This window comes from Cotesia typhae, unplaced genomic scaffold (assembly GCF_013202065.1).
Source record: "Cotesia typhae breed Kobodo isofemale line unplaced genomic scaffold, CoteBio_Ctyphae contig_4, whole genome shotgun sequence".
Lineage (NCBI taxonomy): Eukaryota > Metazoa > Arthropoda > Insecta > Hymenoptera > Braconidae > Cotesia > Cotesia typhae.
Genome location: NW_027423748.1, coordinates 9,396,541 through 9,419,915, shown reverse-complemented (window position 1 = coordinate 9,419,915; position 23,375 = coordinate 9,396,541). Strand labels below are relative to the sequence as shown.

The window sequence follows — 23,375 nt, the reverse complement described above, 5'->3', positions numbered from 1 at the left end:
GTTTTTTTTTATTTAATTGAAATTTTTATAATTATATTTAATCTATTACGAAAAAAATATTTATTTATTTATATAGAGTTTTTGGCTTTATTCTTTAATATATATTTATTATGCTATCAAACGATAGGAAAAATTCTACAGTCTCTGTAAATTTTCCTCAACTCTATACAATTAAATAAATAAATTTTTTTTCAAAATTTATTATGCATTATGGAATGTACTTAAAAATACCGGAAGACTTATTGATCACTTAATCTAATTATTCCTAAAATAATTACGTTTACCGCCAGTTTTAGCCAGCAATTCTATTTTACAAATTTCTAGTTCTTCAGGCGTAGCAGCTGACTTACACATGTCATAAATAGTCAAAGCAGCGACACTAGCAGCAGTCAGAGCCTCCATTTCCACCCCGGTCTTTCCAGTACACCTGACTTCTGTAGTGATTTCAACCGAATGCTCTCCTTCGTTGAGCTTCAGACAAACTTTAACATTATTGAGCGCCAAAGGATGGCACAGTGGTATCAGCTCAGAGGTTTTCTTCGCTCCAATTATTCCTGCAAGCTGAGCAACAAGTAGAACGTCTCCCTTTTTGATATTATTATCAGCGATGAGACTAGAGACAACTGGACCGACTCGTACGAGTGCTCTTGCTTGCGCAAAACGGTTGCTTGACTCTTTGTTGGTAACATCGACCATCGCTGCCTTGCCCGAGCTATCTACGTGCGTCAGTGAAGAATATTGTCTTATATTTAATTTTCTTTGATGAGAAAAGAGGTGGCTAGCTCCGAAGATGTAATCTTTTAATATTTCTCGTAGCTGCGACGGACCTGCAATTAAATCAACCGCCTATCAAGATCATAGGTCTATTTTCCATCGATTTTAGATTGGACATGCCTGAAATATCGTTTGATTTTTCAATACAATTATTATTATTATTGTATTGTAATTTATATTAAATTAATACATACCGGCATGCTGTTTTTTCTTCTTCCAAACGGCACCTCCGATTATATTTTCTAGATCATCGTCAGAAGCTCCGTTTCTCATCGCATCGCGAAGCGATATTTCACTTCTTCCTTCAAACAAACAGACTTTAATATTACCATCAGCGGTAATTCGTAATCTATTGCATGAATAACAGAAATGCTGACTCATTGAAGTTATAAAACCAACTTGTCCAACGAATCCAGGTACACAGTAAGCCTAAAAATATTTTTTACTATAAATCTAAAGTATCTATTTATATAATTAATTTTTTTTTAATTAATGTTATTTAATTTTAAATAATTTCTATCCATGTGCATTATTTAAATAAATATTTACTTATTTATTATTGTTGATTAATAAAGAAGTAAATAAATAAATATTCTTCCCAATAAAATTAATAATTTTGAGTAAAAACCAGACAAATATAATTTAAAATACCTTTGAAGTTGAATTTGGTGGAGTTTCTAATTGTTGAAAATCAGAAAACTCTTTTTTAATTATCGATTTCATTTCTTCAAACGACAGCATTTTAACTTCATCCCAATTATTACCAGAAAATGGCATATATTCGATGAATCTTACATCAATAGGTCTGTCTTTGGTTAATTTAACAAAGTCTATCAATTCATCATCATTAAAGCCACGCATCATTACACAATTTATCTGAAAAAAATAATTCATAAAATAATAAAAAAAAAATGAGATAATAATGAAGAAGATACCTTGACCGGGTTATATTCTAATTGAACCGCTAGATCAATAGAAGCTAGAACTCGATTGAACCCTTGTCTCCGGGTGAATTTTTCAAACCTATCTTTCCTAAGACTATCAAGAGAAATATTCAAAGCATCCAGTCCAGCTCTTTGCAACGCTGGCAGTTGACGCGTTAATGTTAATCCATTTGTTGTCATTCCTACGCTTTCCAAGTCTTTGATACTTTTTAATTGAGCTATAAATAAATTTTAATATTAATGTATATTAATAAATAACAGTATAATGTTATTGTGGAGGTTATTACCAACAATATCAACGATATCTCTACGAACAGTCGGCTCTCCACCAGTTAGTCTAATTTTTTTGACTCCATTTTTTACAAAGAGCCTTGCTAATCTCATTATTTCATCAGTTGTTAAGATTTTATCATTTTTTGTAAGCTTTACACCTTCTGCTGGCATGCAGTACAAACCTAGGAATAAAATTAAAGTTTAATAATGTGTAAAAATTTTTATGACGTTAAAATTAAGTCATTTAACAATTTAAAAAACTTTTTAACAAAAAAATTTTAAAAAATTGCATTTTTAATTTTTAAAAATTTCTAAATTTCATTTTTTTTTTTTTTTACTATAATTTATTTGTTAAAAAATTTTTTGGTTATTATTAAAAATCAGCTGATTAATTTATATAAATTTAAAAAAAATAAATAAATAGACTATTATTATTATTAATATTATAATTACATCGTAAATTGCATTTTTCAGTCAATGAAATTCTTAGATAAGTATGCTGACGTCCAAATGAATCTGTCAGAACTTCATGTTTTTTATCTTGCTCCAACCTTTCTCTCAATTGTTGAATCTAAATAAAAACACAATAATAATAATAATAATAATAATTTAAATTTAAATAAAATAAATTATTATTATAGCATTAATTAATAAACTTACTCGTGACACTTTAGGCTGTAGAGAGCTTTCAACAGTAAAATATCTCGAGAATATTTTTAAAACTCCATTTCTCGAGGGAATCATTCTCTGGCAGCCTATCAACACTGTCTGCAGCTATCATCTGAGCAGAAATTAAATTACGTACTATAAAAATTAATCGGAGATTACATAAGATAGATAACTACAATTTTTAATTAATAATATACCATAATATTTTATAATGTTTACTTGAAGTAATGACACATTGATAACAATCACTTTTTTTTTTTTTTTTTTTTTCAATTAAACTTTTTGATTAAACTTGTGCTCATTTTTAAAAAAATGTTTTTGTAAGTAATATTTAAAAATTTGTATTTAATTTTAATTTTTATATTTTGCATTGAAAGTTTTATTTGACATTGCGACATGATTTTTAATTAATGTAGATAATTTTTCACTGTGCCATTCTGTCAACAGAGGCAGCAGCTGTTTTAATTCTAAAAACAAAAACAATTGATTTATTTTACAGTACTTACTTGTTTATAAAAATTTTTATTTTGTAATTTAATAATTACACTATTTATTAATGACTCAATTATTAAATAAAAATAATAATAATAATAATAATAATAATAATAAAAATAAAAATAATAAATTATTAAAAACTTACGAATGAATAAATTAACTGCAAGTTTGAGGTTGAGTGATTAAATGTCAAAATAAAATAAAAAATATTTTATTTAAATACAATGCACTCAAATGTACTTAGTTTTATTTTTTTTAATTGTAGATCACAATTGCAAGTATGTTATCTTGGATACGCAAATTATCTATTGGCACTAAAATAAAAGATGGTTTGTTGCCTGATGGAGATATGGGGACTGCACAAGATCTTATTAATAAAAAAATTCCAAGTGAGGTTACCGAAAAAGATATTACTGAGTTGAAAGAAACTGTCTATGGTATTTATAAATTTATAAATTAAAATTAATTTAATATATATTTAATAATTTTATAAAAAATAAATTATGGCGAATTTTTTTTTTTTTTTTTCAAATTTGAACTTAAGATTTGTTGAGGACGATAAAAGATCCGGAAAAACCACAAACTTTGGAGCAATTAGACGTTGTTTATGAAGATGGAGTTATCATTTGCCCATCAACCCCTAACGGGACCTTTGTCATCCGCGTTGAATTCAATCCCACTGTGCCACATTGCTCTCTAGCCACGCTGATAGGATTGTGTATTAGGATTAAATTAGAGCGATCATTAATCGAGTCTTTTAAATTAGATATTTATATTAAAGAAGGCGCTCACTCTACTGAGGAAGAAAGTATGTAACATTATTATTATTATTATTTTATTATTATAAAAATTAAATTAGCTGACATTGAAAAATTTTAATAATTTTTTTCTCAAAAAATTATTTAAAAAAAATTTTTTTTAATTTTGAGTGCAATTTTTTAAAAATATTTTTTATTGATTCAAAAAATGAAAAATTTTCAAATGTCTGCTAATTTAATTATTATTTAATTATTTACTTACTCATAATTTTTTAATTATAAATTTTTAATCGTTAATTGCAGTAAATAAACAAATTAATGATAAAGAGCGCATCGCAGCTGCTATGGAAAATCCGAATCTTCGGGAGTTGGTGGAAAAGTGTATAAAAGAAGACGATGAATAATTTATTTTTAGTATAGTTAAATTATTTAAAGAATTTTACGTTTCTTCTTCTTCTTTTTCTTTTTCTTTTTCTCTTCTTGCTCTTTTTGCGTTTTTGTAAAATATTTTTCCACCAACGTTGAATTGTTCTAGCAGCGTGACTTTTTCTAATCGCCTCCACTCGGTCTACATCAACTTGACGGCGTTTGTACATGTACTCATCATAAATAATTGATTGCTGGTTAATAATCTCCTAGGAATGTCAATAATTAATATAAATTTACATGATACTAAAATTGAGAGACATCTGATAATTTTAAAAAATTTTTAAACCAAAAAATTCCATCTTTAGAAATCAAAAAATATTATAAATACAATTTTTTAAAACTAGTTTCTTATTAAAATGACCAAATGTCTGTCAATTTTAATGCCATAAATTATTTTTCATTAATTACCTCAATTTTTTTTAAATTTTCTTCTAAATCAAAACTCTCGGCTTTTAATTTTTCCAAATAATTTTTTTTATCACCAATTTCCGAATCGTACCGATTAAGTAATGACGTAAATTGTGATATTATTTTTACTCTAATCAAAATATTTATTTAATATATAAAAAATAAATTAATAGATATTTTATACAAAAAATTACCTTTTAGAAAGTATTTCATTTTCTAATTTTTTGTTTGTCGCCATAATAGCGGCGGTTTTACTTTTAGTAAACGCGCAAATTTGCGTCAAGTCATTTTGTCTCGTCAAAGACTGTTTGTATTCATTCAACTGCTGTCGCTCATATTTAATAGATATCAACTGAGCGTCAGTTAAATATTTTTCATTTAATTCCTTCAATATTTTGACATTGTCCAAGTACTCAGTCATCAATTTTGATTCATATTCGCGGTAAACTCTCCGTTGGTCCTCTAATTTTTCACACAACGCTAAATAATTGTAATTAATAATAATATACATTTTTTAAAATAGTTTAAATAATTTTAAATAAATTACATTTGTAATTCTGTTGTATTTTATTGACTTCATGCCACAATTTACAATAATGTGATTTTCGCTCTCTATAATCATCCACCGACAATCCCAGTCTTGACAATCCGTGATCCAAAAATGATTTTATAAATCGTATTAATTTTAAACTTTCATTATTATCTATTTTTTCAGCTAAGTCTTCAATCTCTGACACTCCATTCTAATTAATTAATTTACAAACATTTAACTTTAATTAGTAAAGTATTTATTTAATATTCTCAAACTTACTAATATAATTAATAACTATGCTAAGTAATCAATAAAAGTTTATTTTATTATTACTCCTATCAATGCAATATACTTCGTCGTAAAAAAGTACCTGTATTACAGACTTGACAGCGAAATTGACATTATAAAATAATTTATCTGCACGATACTTCTCCATATTTAATAAACAAATGAATTAATTTTTATTTATAAAATTATAAATTAAAAATTTCACTTTTCATAATTGAAATATGCATTTTTTTTTTTTTTTTTTTTTTTTTTTCCGTTACACTTCAATACTTCTTTAATGTATTTAGATATACTTCTTTATAAATAGATTTTATTTATTTAAAATTTATAGATTTTCCAGATAGTCATAAATTTTTTTTTTAATTTTTAATTAAATACAGTGGTAAAATATTTAAAAATTTACTCGCGCATTTTCACGACCTTTCGCGCGATTAAAATCCCATGAATTTTCTTTTTTATTATTTGGTTTTTTATCTGTCCGCCAATTATCGCGTCCTTCAGATCTGTAATGGAGAAAAATTTTATTAAAAAAATAAAAAATAAATTTATTTAAAAAAAAAAAAAAATTAAAATAAAAAAAAAAAAGTACCTTTTAAATTGCCAATTTTCATTTTTTTCATATGAATTTTTCCTGTCGTTGTTACGTTGCTTCCCGCAAGACTTTCCATAACAAATAGAATCATCATCTTTTTTATCAAAAGATTTTTTATCCTTCCATTTATCAACTGGAGGGGCGTTGGGTTTAAGTCTAGCAGTATCTCTAATAATTTTAGCATTTAAATCGTTCGATTTACCATCTGAAATCGAGTACTTTTTATGATGATCTCGTTGAGATTTAAATTGTCTCTTCATTTCTCCGTATTCTCCTTTATCATTTCTACCGTTCTGCTTATTACGGTCCTTAGAATCCATCTATAAAAATAATTAAAGATAATTAAAAAATTATTTAACAATTTTAATTAGCTAATTTCATTATCATCAAATCAAATTAAATTACTTACTTTGAATTTTTGTTTATCAAATTCGCGTTTAACTTCTGGTCCCACAGGATACTGATGATTTTTCTCAGGCTTTTTATTTTTTATTTTCTGCTCATCGTTAATTTTTTTCCCACTAAATTTCTCTGGCTTTGAAGTTTTATTACAATTATTACTCTCGATATTCATTTTGTCCAACAATTCCGACAATTTAGGATCATCTCCCATCGTGTTTCTAATTAAGCACAATCTTTGATTGAGCTTACGTCGTACCTTGACTAACTTACGGTGAACTTTGACCACCGAATTCTTCAAAGTTTTTGACAGGTCATCAAAGAACGTCAAAGAAATATTTTTAATCTTCGACTCCATATTTTCTATAAATCTAAAACAAAAAAAATTATTAATTAAAATTTAAGAAATTTTTATAAAATAAAATAAAATAAAACATCAATTACAACAAACCGTTTATTAGACAACTCTTCAGTCAGTTCAATGCCGGTCATAATACTCTGCACGTTATCCTTCAAGTCAAGTAAGTCCATCAGTGATCGTTGATGACAAGCAAAGTCTATACTCGTGCGATACGATGTATCGCTCCTCTCAATAATAGAGCACAGAGTATCTAATGAAAGCTTTACTTTTTCCAGAATCTCTCTAAGCGATCCATTTTTTACGTTCTTAATATTTATAGGCTTAATACTACCACCCTTTCCAACGTAATCACTTTTGTAGGTACCAATATTATTAACATTATCTATTTTTGGCTTTTTAAATACTGAAAACTCATTATTATCTTTTAGTAAATGAGATTCTTGTTTCAATTCATCACTACGGTATAGTGAATTTTCACTTTCTACATTCATGTGTTTAAAATTAACATCTTTGAGTGGAATAGTCGGAGTAGGTGACATTTGGGTTTTTCCCGGGCCAAAGAATAATCCAATGCCAAATCCAACCGTCGCTGCCAGTGTGCATGCTATCAATATATGCACTACAGTTCCGCTCTGAAAATGTGATCAATTTTAAATAAATATATACAGTACTAATAATTCATTTTTAGAAATTTTTTAAATATGTTTCTTAGTAATGGAACTAAAATTAGCCGACAGTGAAAAATTTTTATCAATTGAATTAGCAATAAAAAAATATTTGTAAAAAATTGCACATGTAGTTTTTAAAATTTTTTATATGTACAATTTTTTCTTTTAATTTTTTTGTAATTATTTTTTCATTAAAAAAATTTTTTTTTGTTTTTAAATGTCGTCTAATTTAATTTTCATTTCATTTTTTAATTTCATATTTAATCAAAATTTTTTCCAAAGTCATTTTAAATATTAAGGATAGTAAATTAATTTTTAGAAATTTTATTTTATCAATTACGTCTTAAATAAATTAATATAAAATAAAATAAAGCTCTATAGTTCTTTTAAAAATTTTTTTAAAGAATTAAAAGTAAAAAATTTTTTGATTATAAATTTAAAACTATTACCGGTAATACAATATTATCAATAGGTTTTATAATTTCAGTAAGGCTTCTATATAAATTGTCATCATTTCTTTCATAGTCAGTTATCACAGATATCCCATCTGAATCATCATCACGAGAAATAAGAGCCTCGTTAATATTTTTATCTTCAACATCATCATCTTTCTTATCATCTTGCTCTTTGTCTTCTTCTTTATTTTCTGTTTTTTTTTCATCAACTTGCAATGACTCTCCTAAAATTTGAATAGCCTAGAACAATATTAAAAAAAATAAATAATTAAATATTAATCCAGAGATTAAACTACAATAAACGAAAATTAAAGAAGAAAATAAATAAACATTACTTCACGAGCTTCTTCGGTATCAATGACTTGATCAGCATGATCTTCGCTGTTGTCATCATTATCAGGTCCATCAATACTATTGCTAATGCTAATACTATCAGCTGATTCTTTGTCACCTATCAGGGTCCATTCACCAGAAGAAGAGTTGTCCTCGCTGCTGCGTTCCTCGGTAGCACTGGATTTTTCATCGGGACTAGCCATTGCCTGGTCGTGTAAATTATTGAAGAAAAATTTAGCAAATACTCATGATGCAAACTATTAACGTAATGTAATAATAATAAATATCTGATAAATTTTTTAACATATGACACTTATGTACACCAGAACAATTGGCTGTTAAATTTCAATATTTGTTTTTATTTTCACTGCGAAGAAAGTTTTATGAGACAATGATTGTAAGTAATTGTCGACTTATCTCGAGCAATTAACTTCATAAAGATATTTTTAGAATTTTATTACATTTAAGTTTCCGTGTTTATTATAGATATTTTTTAACGACAAAAATACATTATTTGCGAATTTGGAAATTCAAGTGGGACCGTAACAAAAACATAGACAAGCCGATAAACAAAGGACTTTTTGACACACTGAACTGGCTGAGAGACGTACATGTTATAAGTGAATGTATATATTTATATTAAAAACACGTATTTCGTATTTTTATTATTTGTCCTTGGCAGTAACTGTGCTGCACTTTTATACCGACAGAACATTCGGAAAAGTGAGTTGCGTTTCTAATGGACTGATCGCAGCGCTCCCTATAAATAAACTGGGAAAACTTTAATAATAATAATAGTTATGACAAGACATAAAAAATTTTAAATATGGTATTATTTGTTTTTTATTTTTTTAATTATTATTACAAGATATTATTTTTTAATGTCTCAAAAAAATAATAAACATTAGAAAAGATGAGAAAAAAATGTATACTGTATCTCATTTAAGACATATCACTCCTTATAATATTAATAAAAATTAATTATTTAACTAAGGGACGAATTCGGGATTCTTTCGAAGAATAACGAACCCTTCCATAATAGGTGTGAGGGGAATATATTCTTCAGTCGCAAGTTCAGCTCGTTCTCCGTAAGCTAACAGCACGGGTGTCGTGTGTGTCTGGAACCCGGTAATGGTTTTGGGCTTACCGGCTTGTCCCACCACGTCGACAGCAACACCGACTCTTACGGGTACTGGCAGAGGGTTCAACTCTTCATCAAAGGTCACCAGCATTCTGGGTTGCATTGCAGCAGCGAGAGTGTAGAGCAGGTAGTGTGATCTTCCGAGAATGACTATAAAAATAAATAAAATAAATTAATTAATAAATACTCCAAAAAAACTATTTTTTATTATTCTAAAAAAATATTATTGAAATAAAGTACTTACTATTTTTAACATCAAGGAACCCAATAATAGCCGAAAGAAGTCCAGCAAGAGCAACTGGACTGAGTAGCTGTCTATCGCTGTGGTATGGAGATAAAGTAAGAGTTCCTTTGCCCAAATGCGTAAGACCCTGAGCGATGCGAACCATGAATAAATTATTGGGATCTTTAGCGTGGTACTGAGCGAGCTGGCGAAGCATAGCAGCCAAACGAGCGTTGTTAGTTCCAGCTCCAACGAGACCCATGCCAAAAATAGCATTGTGAGCAACCTCTGGATCGCTATCGTGGGAGAATTTCGACAAAGTGTCGACGATATTGGGCTTGGGATTCGAGACAGAGATTAAACCAAGTGCCAGAGGTACTGAACGTCTTATCATAGGCTCGCAGTATCGCAGAAGATGTCCAAAAGTTCTATACGCCATTTCAGCTCCAATTTCTTCACCCATAGAAATTAGCGCGATACCCAACACAGCGATTGCTTGCCTTGAGCTCAAATCTTTTTCCTTTTCTTTCTGCTTGTCCTTATCCTTATCTTTATCCTTCTCCTTCTCCTTTTCTTTATCATCCTTCTTGTCTTTGTCTTCCTTGTCTTTCTTGTCCTTGTCCTTGTGGTTGCGATCAGACTTGTCGTCTTTGTCGTTGGTCGGCTCATAGTGTTCCGAGCAAATGTGAAGGAGGTGCTGGATTTTAAGGACATTGCCGGTACCAGCGTAAGCGCAAACTTCGACTAAAGTCGTTGACATAGACCTGAATGGCTCGGGAATAACTTCTAGCGCTGCAATAATTGCTTCGGCAGCTTCTTGCTTTCCCAGGAAGCAAAGCGCGAGACCGAGTGGCAAAAATCGAGCGTAAGTGTCCTTCAGCTCGGTTTCACTCTTATCCATCAAGCAGTGCATTATCGTGGTAGTCACGAATGAATTGCAAGAGCCTACAGCGACCATTCCCAAAGCAAGACCAGCAATACCGATCACTTCCCAGTTTGACTTGGGATCTGTCAGTACTGGAGCGAGTAAATTCAGAACAGCCTCTCGGTTCGACCCGGCGTAAGCCAGACCCAAACCCACGATAGCTCCGATGCGCATCGTGTTGGTGTTGTGGAGCACGTAGTCCGACAACAGAGCCAATGCAGGGTCACATTCGTTCCTCACGCCGCAGTTGACGATTCCACAAGCTAACAGAGCTCCGGATTTAATGTAGTCTTCGGAGGAGTACAGGTACTTGTCGATCGGCGTCAAACCACCGTCGACGTCCCAAAGAAGCACCAGACCCAGTGATGCTGTTGCGCTCAACATTCCGTGCTCTTTGTTCTTGTACAGCCACTTGTTCCCGTCCTCGATTAATAGCTTGTCGTGGCCAAAGGCTGCGTTGACAAATCCGTTTACGAAACTTGCTGCGAGATTCTGTCGAGCTGAGTCTACTTGGCCACCACCAAACGGCGGTCTTGAGTTCTCCAGGTGAGACTTGTAGACATCTTCCGGTGTCTTTGGTTCCATTATGTCTAATTCACGGGCTAAGTTCAGGAAGTGGTTGTTCAAGTGAGAGTTTGACATTATTTCGATTAAGTCGTCGTACTCGGCAGTGGTTTCGGGAATTTCTAGGAATATTTGTTGGCGGCCTAGCATGAATGCCAGCTGCTTTTGGATTGATCTAGATAGAAAAAATTTAATTATTTATTTATTTAACTATATGTCAATACGAAAGCCGAAAAATATTCTATTTCTAGATACATAATTAAGAAATTACCTAAAATAATTAAGAGTAAAATAAAAAACTTACAAATCAGTACAGCTCAAAAATATATAGCCGATAAGATTCAAGTCATTGAGCTGCATGGCGACTCTCAAAGCCTGAGGGTACTGCTTAAACTTTCTGTACAACTTCCAGGCGCTACGAAGAAGTGTGCTATTCTCTGGATCAGCTACATACGGCACGCAGCTCGTCAGGTAGAGACAAACACGTTGGTAAGCGCTCTCATCAACGTAGCGCTCAACCAGGTCAAGTCTCTCGATCTCCATCAGAAGATCGCATGCCTCAGTCTCAGCGTTGTGGGCCATGTTGTAAGGGATTATCTCGTGGACAAGACCTATTAATTTTTCAGTATTTGCAGCAGCATTATCACCGCTGCTGACTTCATCCCACTCGGCAGCCAGTTCACCAGAAAGATGTCTTACGTATTCATGTCCCCATTCGCTGAGTGGCAATGCTGAACCGGTTAGACGGAACTTCAGACAATCACGACCCTCAGCCATGGTCATTGCAAGCACGGATATTATATCTGAGCATAGCTCCCGGCATTCTTGATCCTGCAATTTATCGTAGATACCTTTCATGGTTTCATAATGCGGTCTCATGAATTTTAGCGGCTTTGGCACGCTGGTCATTGAGGTTGTGGATGCGCGAATGTGCGCGCGGAGTTGCTCCAGCGCCGGGAAGTGCAGGCGTTTGTCTGCATCTTGCAGACGTTCCACTAAGTGTTCTAGTTCTTCTTGAAGTAATTTATCTTCATCTGACTGAAATTTTTTAATAATAATTATTATTAATAAATTTATTTAAGGGTTATTTTTATTTTTTCTTGGAAAAAAGAGATCGTGTCATCTCCAATATAATATAACAATCTTAAAATTGACAGGGATGAACAGTAAAAAAATATAAAATTTTTGTCGTAAAAATATATTTTTGACATGATAAAAAAAATGTAAAGATAAAATAATTTTATTTAAGATTAAAAAACGTAGAAATAAAAATAAAATTAATTACCATGAAAAATACGATTAATTTAAAACATGAAAACATGAAAAATAAACTTACCAAATCATTCTTTTCTTCTTCTTTGTTCTTGACGTCTTTGGTCGATTTCGACTCCATTTTGACACACTCGGGCATCCTGAGCAAATCTTATCAAATGTTTACTAAAAAAATGCAATTCAATCTTTTATAATTTTTAACAAAACTGTCCGTCAATTTTTTAAAGGTTATAAATTTCTTGATTTGATGTGCGAGTCATTGCTACAGCAGCGACTTCATTTTTCTGCTTCTGGTGGCGAAAATGTGAACTAAAAATTTTAAAAAAGTCAAGGAACTGCTGTCTAACGTCTGACACGCTGTTTCATTTTGATTTTGCAATTTAGTTTAATTATTAATTATTGATATATTAAAAAGTACTTTAATTATAAAACAGAAAATTTTATTTTTATTAATAATTAAATTTTTACATTTATGCTATAAAATAATTTTTTAACTTAAATTATTTTACAATTAAAAACTAACCTTAAAATTTTCAGAGTAAAAATTGTTAAACTCTAAATTAAAAATAATTAATTAATTAATTAATTAATCAGCTAAATTTAAAGTTACCGCTTTTGCAAGTGAGTGTCGTTTACAATCGACTAGATGAGAGAGTAGCTCTGAAGTTCTTCAAAGTCGATTATCGAAAGGAGAAAAAGGAAAAAAAAAAAAAACAAATTACATACTGTAATGTTCGACAACTTGAATCAAAATAAAAATGAAACAAAAGTAAGTGTTGAAGGAAAAATAATTAATAATATTAAAAATAAAATCTGTCGTAGTTGACAATATGGTTTATTATTTAGACAGTAAAATTTTAGAAATAGGAACAAGCGGATTATGACAGCAGTATGATTGATAATGCGCTTGCTCGTACGTGATATATTTTGCTCGAGATCGAAGATGAGGAGCGACAGCAGCATGGAGGCCGGAGTCTAGTCTCTGTGTACTTTTGGGGCGGTAGTAGTGTCACTACCTTAAAATAAATCTAATCCACTCCAACTAAGTTTAATGATAATATCAGTGGCAATATAAATAATAATAATCATTATGATAATTAGTTTTAAAGTGTAAGATTTAATCGTTAGTATTATTACATTTAAACATGTAGACGCTAATGTGCGTACAAAGGCAACAAAAATTTTTATACTGCTATTTTATTGACGTGTGATTGAAGCCTATTGGATTTATTTATTTTATTTACTAAAAAAAAATTAATTGAGTTGTTTTTAAAGTATTTAATTGTTTATTTTTTTTTACTGAATTTATTTGAATCTTTTTTGATCAATTTTTATTGATAAATAATTTTTTTTATTGTTATTATTATTAATTTTAATTTAAAAAAATTTTTTGTTGTAGTTATTGTGATAATAATGACGCGCCACAATTCGGAGGCCTTAGCCGTTTCCGATGAACGGCGACTGCAATACGAAGAGTATTATTCGATCACCAGGAAAATCATTGCCCGTGGTGTTGTCGACTATTAAAGTGAGAGTGTCGTCACGACGTGATTTATCGCCTTCCCCGTGTGCCAAGAAGAGACGGAAGTATAATAGTGAAAGCTGGAAATCGTTTAACGAGGACAATATGGCATCGCAGAGTTCAAACTCACCTGGACTTGTCAACGCAGCATCATCGACGGGATCATCGGCACCAGTGGCTGTTGCAGCACAATTGCCCTCGTCGTCATTGTCAGTATCAACCTCGTTATCTACGCCCTCGTCTTCTGCATCAACGTCCCCGTCGCAGTCACCCTCGCCGTCACCTATGCTGTCGCCATCCTCTATCTCTTCTATGCCTCAAGGACTTCAAACTCATTCACAGCAAAAATCAAATAATTTTGAACCCCTTGACAAAAGTTCATCCAATACTTTGAAGGTTTTTACTTTTATTTTAAACTTTTAATTATAATTAACAAAGTTTTGAGATAAATGTTTTGTCAAGTCTCGAAACCTTTTGTTGGTTTCTATTATTCACAAGCTTTCAGATAATTAAGTATTTAAATGCATCACTCTCAATGTAATTCAATTCTATTCTATTTAATTATTGATAAATTCACTCAAAATAATTTTCTCTCGGTTTCAATTGTTTAAAAGTTACAAAAGAGTTTATTATTAGCAGATTGTTAGCATTGATTATCGATTAAGTAATTTTTTTTATGCCAAAGATAATTAACGACCGTGAAATACAAACAATTGTTTATCACAAAGTCTTTAAAAATATTTACAATTGTATCTTGATAAAATTAATTTCTCGGATGATATTTTATTTCTTTTAGATATTGTCTATTTATTTAGTAATTTTAATATTTATATTTTTTAGAGAAATCCTAAAATGGAGTTGAGCAAAACGGATCTGTTAAAGCTTCTTGGATACTTGGAGGGAGAATTGCAAGCACGTGACATTGTAATAGCTGCATTAAAAGTAATTTATTGTTTTTAATTTTTAAATTTATTTTAAGAATTTTATTTTTTATTTTTTATGTTTACTAATTGTTTTGTTTAGTCGGAAAAAATGAAGCATTTGTTGAGCTCAAGATATCGAAGTGGTACAGCAGATCCTCATTCAGCGCTAGCACGGGATGTTGCTATTGTGGGTGGTGTTATGAGAATGGAGAACAATCAAACAGACCGACAAGTTGCTAGTTTAGAGGCTCTTGTGACTCAACAAAGACGAATGCAATGTCGAATGGCCAAGGTTCTTAAAGAAGCGGAAATTCGACATAGATTGGTAAATTTATATAGTTAATAATAATAATAATAATAATAATAATAATAATAATAATAAATTTTATATTTTTAGTTAATACAGTAGCTTTAACACCTGAGTATACTTAAAAAATTTGAATTATTTAAATACTATTAAATTCCTAATACTAGACAGCTGTTTTAAATATCCCTGACGTTTGGATTATTGACTTTAAATTAAACAAAATTTTTTTAATAAAATCAAATAGAAATTTGGTTCAACAAAATGAAAATTAAAATAATGGAGATCGCTTGTAAATAATTACCTTGTATTTTAAAATTTATTTTTGTACAAAATATTTTTTTTATAAAGGCCAAATAAAATTTGATCCGTTTATTTTTAAAGTAAAGAAATAAAATCAATAATTAAAATGTCAGATTAGCTTAAAATAAAAACAAAATTCTTTGTCATCACACAGGATGTATCTTTTATACCTATTTGAATCTTATTTTAGAATGAATAATCTCCAGCTATTTATAATTTCCATTTATATACTTAGTATTTTGTTTTTGGGTAGGTAATAAAAGAATTAGAAGAAGAGAAACGTAAGCATGAGCACGACACGGCACAGGGCGATGACATCACTTATGGACTTGAAAAAGAGCGTACTAGATTAAAAAAAGAATTAGAATTAGAAAGACAAGAAAAAAAACGACTGGAAATGGAATTGAAAAAAGAAAATATTTCACTTGAAGTTGAAAAATCACGTGAAAAACAAATAGTATTGGTATTATTAGCTGAGCTTGAGAAAATTATAATGAAGTACGTGGAGGAGAGAAAGCGTTCCGAGGACTTGGCCCAAATATTGAGTGAAGAAAAGGTACGCATTGATTCGATGGCCGAGGGATTGGAAGAAGAGAGTAAAAAGTCCTTACAAATGGAGGCTGAGTTAGAAAAACAACAAGCGCAATTTGATATGGAGCGTCAGCAATATCGTCAAGCACTTGCTAAAGCTGAAAAACGCAGCAAGGAACTGGAAGCGGATCTCGAGGGGCTAAAAACGGAAATAGAGTCGTGGAAAAACGGTGCTACTATGCGTAATGTTCGCACACCGTTGGGTGTTACTCCACCTCCGCCACCAGCGAAGCCTGCCAATTTAGCAGCTATACCCACACTAAGACCTTCTGGTAGTGCTGCACAATCTCGTAAGTTTTTTTACCATTTTATAACTTAATAATCGTTGCTTAAGCTCATTTGTATTATTGATATTTAATTATGTAAATTATTTTTTATAATAATCTATTTTATTAAGAGAGTATGACAATAAGTTATAATGATAAGTATCTCGTAAACTATTGACATTTTTAAAGATATAAGCTCATCCCGATGTTACTCTCATCAAGACCTTTTATTTGAGTACCCACATCAATTTTTCATATATTTTATATATTTATATATTTCACAAATACCATATATATAAAATATATAAAAAATGCCATGTCGGTACTCAAATAAAAGCTCTTGATGAATGTAAAATAATTGCTTTATTTTATTTATAGTCAAAGGATCAGCGGTCCTTGGTACCGGTACACCAATGGTCAGCAGCAAGGTCGTTCAACCGACTGCGACTGTTTCCAGCGTACCTGTAAGCGGTCCAAGTAAGTTAAAAAAAAAAAAAAAAAATAGATGAAATTTAATGAAATTACAGAGTAATTTTATTAAGAAAAAATAATTTTTCAGCTACAGGAATTGCTAGATCAGTGACACCTCGACAAGCAATGCGAGGCGTTACATACGGAGCAGCTGTACCAGCGACGCCAATTACAAATGTCACTACTGGCACCTCAAATGTGCCACTTGCCAGCAATATCACCACGCTAACAAGTGTATGTACTACAACAACAATTACAACCGCCCCAACGAACATCAATACTAATGTAGGACCACCGATCGGTGGTGGCGTTGAATCAGCGGCCTCCGAGCCTCAGGTAATTCATCAACAATTTTCTTCTCGGTCTACGTTAATTTAATAATTATTATTATTACTATCATTAATCATTAGCATTTTAAAACTAGGCCCAATTTTAATCACACGTTTTTATTTTTTAAAACTTCAAAAGTATATATATATATATATATATATATATATATATATATATATATATATATATATATATATTTATATACATCGTTACACTACACATTATAATAATGTCTTAAATACTGCATAATAATAATTATTATTTAATATATTATTATTACATACATTTGTATACCGTATTAAACACGGAAGAGCTAGTCTTCCCGATCAACGTTGTCATTTTCAAGATTTGTAATAATATCCGACTGTTTATTATTATATTATTTTTAAAATCATATTTAATGTTGGGCCGATTATTTTATTAATTTTATTTATACCGTGGCAACTTAAAAAAAAATATTTTAATAATTGTTATTATTATTATTATTATTATTATTATTATTATTATTATTATTATTATTATTGATATTAAGGAATTTAAAAAAAAATAACAGCATGTTTTATTGAAACATGTTTTTTAAAAATTTTCTAGTCTTATGTCTGTCATAAAACGGCGTTTGATTTTATACATATATATTTACCGAGTACTTATTGTTTGATTAATTAATTAATTAATTAATGTATTTTATCATAACGCTAGAGTTTATTGTCCTCATTAGTTATTTAATTTCTCATATTCTGTATCACTTACTCTTTATCATTTTTATTTGGTTTAAATTTTACCAAGACAAATCTATTCACGTCATTTCATATTTATAAATATATGAATATAAATACTTATATAATAGATATTATTACCTATAATTAGTACGTAGACAAAGCAACAAATTGACGAGAATAGAATTGTAAATACAATAATAGTAATAATAATAATAATATTTTATAAAAAAATTTTTTACATATTTTTTTATTATTATTATTACTATTAAAAAAATATATATATTAAATTTTTAATTATATTTAATCATTTATTCTTTAAACTATAAATTTTTTTAATTTCGCATATTCCAAAGATCATCACACTTTTATTTTCTTCAACACACTACCGATCATCAATTAAATTTATTTATTTTTTTAACTATTTAAAATGAATTTTTATATCTAATTTTTTCATTTAAAAAAAAAAATTATTTACTTAATTAATTAATGATCGGTGTGAAAAAATCATTCACTCAATTATTAATAATTTTTTATTTTACAATTAATACTTATCGTTCTATTTTTTGTGTACATAAGTCTATTATTTAGTATGTATATTGATTAATTCCTTAATTAAAAACATATAAAAAAATTTTTTCATATGCAACTCACTTCCGTGCTTTATTTACACAACTCCCCTGCTTGCCCTTCCAACAATAATAATAATAATTTTAAAAAAAATCATCTCGCGTTCACTGTGAACCATCGGCCCGCAGTGATAAGTGCTTTATTTATTTTATTATTCACACTATCAACATTGATCAGAACAATTAGATAAATTAAGCGAGCAAGTAAACAATAATTAAATTAATTAAAAACAAAATCTAGTTAGATAGGACAAATAAAAACAAACAAATATAAATTTTCGTTGTCACAACTGCCACATGCCACATGCTGACTTTTTTTCACATCATGTATTATCTGCTGTTTTTCACCAACCAATTGGTCCTGGCTTCTGTATGGTTTGGTCGATGGTTACACATCTCTTGGTTTTGGTAAATAAAAATAAACAATTAAAAATAATAATTAAAAAAAAAAAAAATTATTATTGGACCAGCGGAAAATAATAAAATAAAATTTATATAACTAATGAGACACACGTATGGCTGTGATGTGTTGGTTCCTCAGACAACGGATAAGCGTACAGTAACGCCGCTCCTCACATCATCTTCATCGTCATCTTCATCACCATCACCGTCATCAGCATTGTCATCGCCTGGAGCCGGACAATTGACTGGAACTAAAAAACCTCTTGTTCCACGAGGTATACCGCCTCCAGTGCCGCCCAATAAACCGATCGTTCCGCCGAAAAAAGAAGCCGCTGCTTACATGAGAAGGACTGATCCCAATTCTCTTCAAGATTCGTTAAAAATAAATAAATCTTCTGGTCCGTGTCAAACACCCGTTCCAGTTTCACCTGTCATTCAACCTGCGCCAGTCAGTCCTATTCCGAGTCATCAAATTGAAGAGGTCAGTTTTATATTTACTTTCTTTTCAAGATGTCAATCGATTAAAGTGTCATATTGATGCTTCATTCTTTTAATACTTGCAATTTTTTTTTTTTTTTTTTTTCATTTAATTAACAATCTGACAGTTTTTGTTGAGAAAAAAATTAAAATTTTACATCTAGAAGATTTTAAAAAATATGAGTGGTATTTTTTAAATGATATTGAAGTCAGCTGATAGCTGTCAATTTTTAAAAATTTTAATTATAAATCAATTCCAATAAAAAATAGCTTTAAAAAATTTTAAATAGTAACTTTTAATTAATTTTCATATGCGAAATTTTTTTATTTAATTTTTTGATAATAATTTATGAAAAAATTTCAATTAAATTATTTTTAAAAAAATTTCACATGTAAAAAACTTGAAAAACTGTCAGTGCAATTTTTTAAAAATTATTTTTTTAATTGTAATTTAATTTAAAAAAAAAAATCAAAAAGTTATCAAGTGTTTGCTAACTTCAATCTCATAACAATTTTTTATTTTAATTTTTACATGTGGAATTTTTTTTATAACAAGTTTATTATTTCTATAAAATCTACAAAAAAATTTTCAGTGTTTAATTTAAAAAAAAAAAATTTTTTTTAGTCATAAATTAATTAATAAAAAAATTGTCAAATACCTGCCGATATCAGCTTCATAAATTTTTTTCATATTTATAACACTTGTGAAATAAACCACCGTCATTTTACGTCATTTGTAACATTGTAACACCTGCATCCTCTCTCGCGTTCAATTAGTCACTTAAAAATTCAAATTTAATTTATGATTCATAGTTTTAAATAAGTAGACTGCTTAAAATCACCAGATATGAGTCATAGATAAATAAAGATTAAAAATTTATTTTTATTTACCTACATTTTTACTTACATAATCTTTTTCCTCCTATTTTCAAATAAAATAATTAAATAATGTTAAAAAAAAAAAAAAAATTAATAAATTTCAGAGCAAGCCGCGCTGATTGCCTTCTACGGGAGCTAAAAGACTAACAGCAGTACGTCTGACCTACTGTTGTTTTCAGGAAATGATGGAACAAAAAAAACGAAGCACTACTGCACACTTCACGCATTAAAAAAGCCTCCACTCAGGAATTTTTTCACAATAACTGTCAAGAAATAAAACTATGAAATTGATCTGATTAAGTTTGTGATGTTACCACTGCCTCGTGATTACTTGTGTGGATTTTTTGGTGATTACTGGAGACTGTAAAAAAAAAAAAAAAAAAAAAAAAAAAAAAATTAAATGGTTAATAGAAATGTTGCTTATAATAATAATTAACAATAATAGACACAATAAATTGCAGCTAAATTTATTAAGTAAAATATATAAAAAAAAAAAAAAAAAAAAAGAAAACTAATTAATTAAAAAGTAATAGCGGTTATCAAAACAAAGAATAAGTAAATAAAAATAATTAAACAAGTAAAAAATAAATAAATATAGTCATTTTATTGATATGCTGGATTTGCTACTATGTAGATGCATTACTATTGAATAATTGTTACGCTCGACAATTGTCGGCATGTACATTGATATATTTCATCCTAAAATTTCATTTTCATCTAATGCAATATCGTTACAGTCTTCCAGATATTTCGATAATCATTATTATCATCTTATTACTTATTATTGTTATCATTATTATTATTTATTTATAAAAAATTAACTCTGCAATATTAGCGGATTAAGCGTATCGTTAATTAAATTAATCAGTTTAATTCGCAAGACATGAAAATAAATTTAGCAGATATTTGATAATTTTTTTAACAAATAAATTTTTGTTCTAAAAAATTATTTAAAAAAAAAATTGCATTTTTAATTTATTAAAATTTCTACTGTCCATTTTTTAAATAATTTTTTTTTTTGCCATAATTTAGTTACTAAAAACATTTTTAAATAGTAAAGTGACAGCTAAATTCAATGTCATAATTATGGCAAAAAAAATTGACATGTAGAAATAAAAAAAAAATAAAATATGCAATTTTTAAAAAATAATTTTTTGGAAAAAATTTATTTGTCAAAAAAAAAATTTAAAAATGGTTAAATGACTGCTAACTTTTATTTAATATCATTTTTATTTGCGGATCATCGTCAGCGAATAAACTGAATTTTATTAATAAATTAATAGAGGCATGCGTCCATTATAAATGTCTCGCATAATTTTTACAATAAAAAAAAAAAAAAAAACAAATACTCAATCGTTTTAAAACTTAAAACATATTCTCGTCACTCACATCACCTCATCGTTAAATTTTTAAGCTAAAATGTAGCTAATTTACTTGTAACTCATCCTTTCATTTCGCATGATCTCTATGTATACAAAGAACAAAAATATTAAGTAATATTAAACGGAATTATTATTATTAATTTTAAATAATTATAAAAAAAAAATACATTAAATGTACGTAAAGTGTACCGAATTAAAACTTAGATATGTAAAGGACTGTAAAAAATCAAATACGATGTGAATTATATATGAATGAATAAAGTAAACTACGTTAAATAAAATTGTTGATTATTTTAATTTTTATTTATTTTTTCAGAGATTTTTTGGTAATTTATTTTTTATCTTATAGTTAAGCACAGGTCGAGTGTCATAGAGTACTAATAAGGGTCTAAGTATGTCAATGTGGATGTAAATATTTCAAGTGCGACAGAAACTACGAAGGTAAAAAACTTCTTGTCATTATATTAAATTAAAAACTAATAAAACTTTTTATTTACTTAATAGTTATAGCTGTAAAGAAAGTAAATGTGATCAAAAATTACGCAGGTCATTACTGGGATAGAGATACTATAATTAAGTGGTACTAATAAATTTATACATAAAACTATCTCGTGTAATTTACAAAAAATCATTGACACTCCTCATGAAAAATTTTATGTAGGGTAAAAATATATCTATTGAAATTCTAATCAATACAATATATATAAAAATATCTTACACGAATTGTATTGTGTATTTTTGTCATAAAATCAATGTTAGGTATATTCTTCTTGCTTGAAACTTCTAACAGAGAGTGTCACAAATAAAAATACTGAATTTAACATCCTGTTTATGACTTTTTTATTACTTCCAAGATATCTTTAACTTTTTAAATTAATATTCTAAATCCCTGCGACGTAGTAAATCCTTATCTACAATACAGTGATATTTTACTACCGTATAAATAATTTTAATACTGAAGAACAAACTTTTCACTATTTTTAATTTTCATAAAAAGGTTACGATACCGACTACAGACATTCTTTATGTTTAAAGTGATTTACATGCAAAAAAAGTGAAACAAAAAAGATAAAAATTTTACAATTCCACACATGTATTTAAATTTATTCAAATTTACACTCTATAAATATTTAATTTTTTTTATTAAAAATAAATTTTCTTGCATCGATTGTAGAATAGTAAATAACTAAATAAATAAATTAAATATTTATGGAATCTAAATCTGGAAAATTCACACCATGAATTACTAAAATTTTCTTGTATGTTTTGTTATGCAATCAATTTTCATGTTCGATTTTTTTCTTCATTTTTTGACATAAATTTGTTACAAAAATCTGTTATATTAATTTATTTAGCAGAAATTTAATAATTGTTTTTAATAATTAAATTATGACAAAAAAAAAATTTAGCTGTCACTTCACAATTGTTTTAATTTTTTTTTATCAAATTAATTATAGCAAAAAAAAATTGACATGTAGAAATTTTCAAAAATAATTTTTTGGAGCAAATTTATTTGTTAAAAAAATTAAAAAAAAATATCCAATTTCCAAAGTGAAATAAATAAAAAGTAAACAATAAATAATAAATATCTAAAAGCATATTTATCCAGAGATTCTCAAAACTAAATAACAAACTTACTCACAACTCTAACGAATTAAAATTTAACGTAACCGCATT

General features: G+C 28.6%; 5 protein-coding genes and 2 long non-coding RNA genes across 14 annotated transcripts; 2 read left to right on the top strand and 5 right to left on the bottom strand.

The window, feature by feature from the left end:
- Nucleotides 1–252: 252 nt before the first annotated feature.
- On the bottom strand, nt 253–3,421 carry Mocs1 (Molybdenum cofactor synthesis 1). Of its 3 annotated transcripts, none has more exons than XM_074242110.1 (8): nt 3,301–3,421; nt 2,652–2,772; nt 2,445–2,562; nt 2,006–2,173; nt 1,710–1,936; nt 1,426–1,650; nt 969–1,203; nt 253–827 (listed from the first exon to the last, which is right to left on the bottom strand). In XM_074242110.1, exons 2-8 carry the CDS (start codon nt 2,733–2,735, stop codon nt 256–258), a joined length of 1,629 nt encoding a protein of 542 aa, XP_074098211.1. In that variant the 5' UTR covers nt 2,736–2,772; nt 3,301–3,421; the 3' UTR covers nt 253–255. The 3 variants fall into 3 exon arrangements, with proteins under 3 accessions (XP_074098211.1, XP_074098212.1, XP_074098213.1); XM_074242111.1 differs by lacking the exon at nt 3,301–3,421 and adding an exon at nt 2,858–2,995; XM_074242112.1 differs by having other exon boundaries at nt 701–894.
- On the top strand, nt 2,900–5,305 carry Galla-1 (cytosolic iron-sulfur assembly component galla-1). Of its 2 annotated transcripts, none has more exons than XM_074242118.1 (4): nt 2,900–2,980; nt 3,421–3,592; nt 3,700–3,963; nt 4,217–5,305. In XM_074242118.1, exons 2-4 carry the CDS (start codon nt 3,436–3,438, stop codon nt 4,315–4,317), a joined length of 522 nt encoding a protein of 173 aa, XP_074098219.1. In that variant the 5' UTR covers nt 2,900–2,980; nt 3,421–3,435; the 3' UTR covers nt 4,318–5,305. The 2 variants fall into 2 exon arrangements, with proteins under 2 accessions (XP_074098219.1, XP_074098218.1); XM_074242117.1 differs by lacking the exon at nt 2,900–2,980 and adding an exon at nt 3,149–3,328.
- LOC141526944 (uncharacterized) lies at nt 5,299–9,059 on the bottom strand. Its single transcript, XM_074242109.1, has 7 exons — nt 8,840–9,059; nt 8,381–8,584; nt 8,040–8,285; nt 7,013–7,554; nt 6,572–6,932; nt 6,160–6,482; nt 5,299–6,073 (listed from the first exon to the last, which is right to left on the bottom strand). The coding sequence occupies exons 2-7, from the start codon at nt 8,579–8,581 to the stop codon at nt 5,962–5,964; spliced, it is 1,785 nt and encodes a 594-aa protein (XP_074098210.1). The 5' UTR covers nt 8,582–8,584; nt 8,840–9,059; the 3' UTR covers nt 5,299–5,961.
- Nucleotides 9,060–9,196: 137 nt separating this feature from the next.
- On the bottom strand, nt 9,197–12,736 carry LOC141526942 (26S proteasome non-ATPase regulatory subunit 2-like). The gene is made up of 4 exons (XM_074242102.1): nt 12,568–12,736; nt 11,536–12,269; nt 9,764–11,406; nt 9,197–9,669 (listed from the first exon to the last, which is right to left on the bottom strand). Exons 1-4 carry the CDS (start codon nt 12,640–12,642, stop codon nt 9,368–9,370), a joined length of 2,754 nt encoding a protein of 917 aa, XP_074098203.1. The 5' UTR covers nt 12,643–12,736; the 3' UTR covers nt 9,197–9,367.
- Nucleotides 12,737–13,053: 317 nt separating this feature from the next.
- Nucleotides 13,054–22,526, top strand: Naus (cortactin binding protein N-terminal like nausicaa). Of its 5 annotated transcripts, XM_074242108.1 has the most exons (9): nt 13,348–13,613; nt 13,903–14,421; nt 14,866–14,967; nt 15,049–15,273; nt 15,809–16,436; nt 16,791–16,889; nt 16,972–17,219; nt 19,100–19,441; nt 20,421–22,526. In XM_074242108.1, the coding sequence occupies exons 2-9, from the start codon at nt 13,954–13,956 to the stop codon at nt 20,433–20,435; spliced, it is 2,127 nt and encodes a 708-aa protein (XP_074098209.1). In that variant the 5' UTR covers nt 13,348–13,613; nt 13,903–13,953; the 3' UTR covers nt 20,436–22,526. The 5 variants fall into 5 exon arrangements, with proteins under 5 accessions (XP_074098208.1, XP_074098205.1, XP_074098207.1 ...); XM_074242107.1 differs by lacking the exons at nt 13,348–13,613; nt 20,421–22,526 and adding an exon at nt 13,054–13,272 and having other exon boundaries at nt 19,100–19,674; XM_074242104.1 differs by lacking the exon at nt 20,421–22,526 and having other exon boundaries at nt 13,347–13,613; nt 19,100–19,674.
- On the bottom strand, nt 18,449–19,212 carry LOC141526949 (uncharacterized). The gene is made up of 2 exons (XR_012479107.1): nt 19,072–19,212; nt 18,449–18,956 (listed from the first exon to the last, which is right to left on the bottom strand). It is a non-coding gene; the product is annotated as an uncharacterized LOC141526949 (long non-coding RNA).
- On the bottom strand, nt 19,282–20,477 carry LOC141526948 (uncharacterized). The gene is made up of 3 exons (XR_012479106.1): nt 20,345–20,477; nt 20,097–20,217; nt 19,282–19,415 (listed from the first exon to the last, which is right to left on the bottom strand). It is a non-coding gene; the product is annotated as an uncharacterized LOC141526948 (long non-coding RNA).
- Nucleotides 22,527–23,375: the final 849 nt, after the last annotated feature.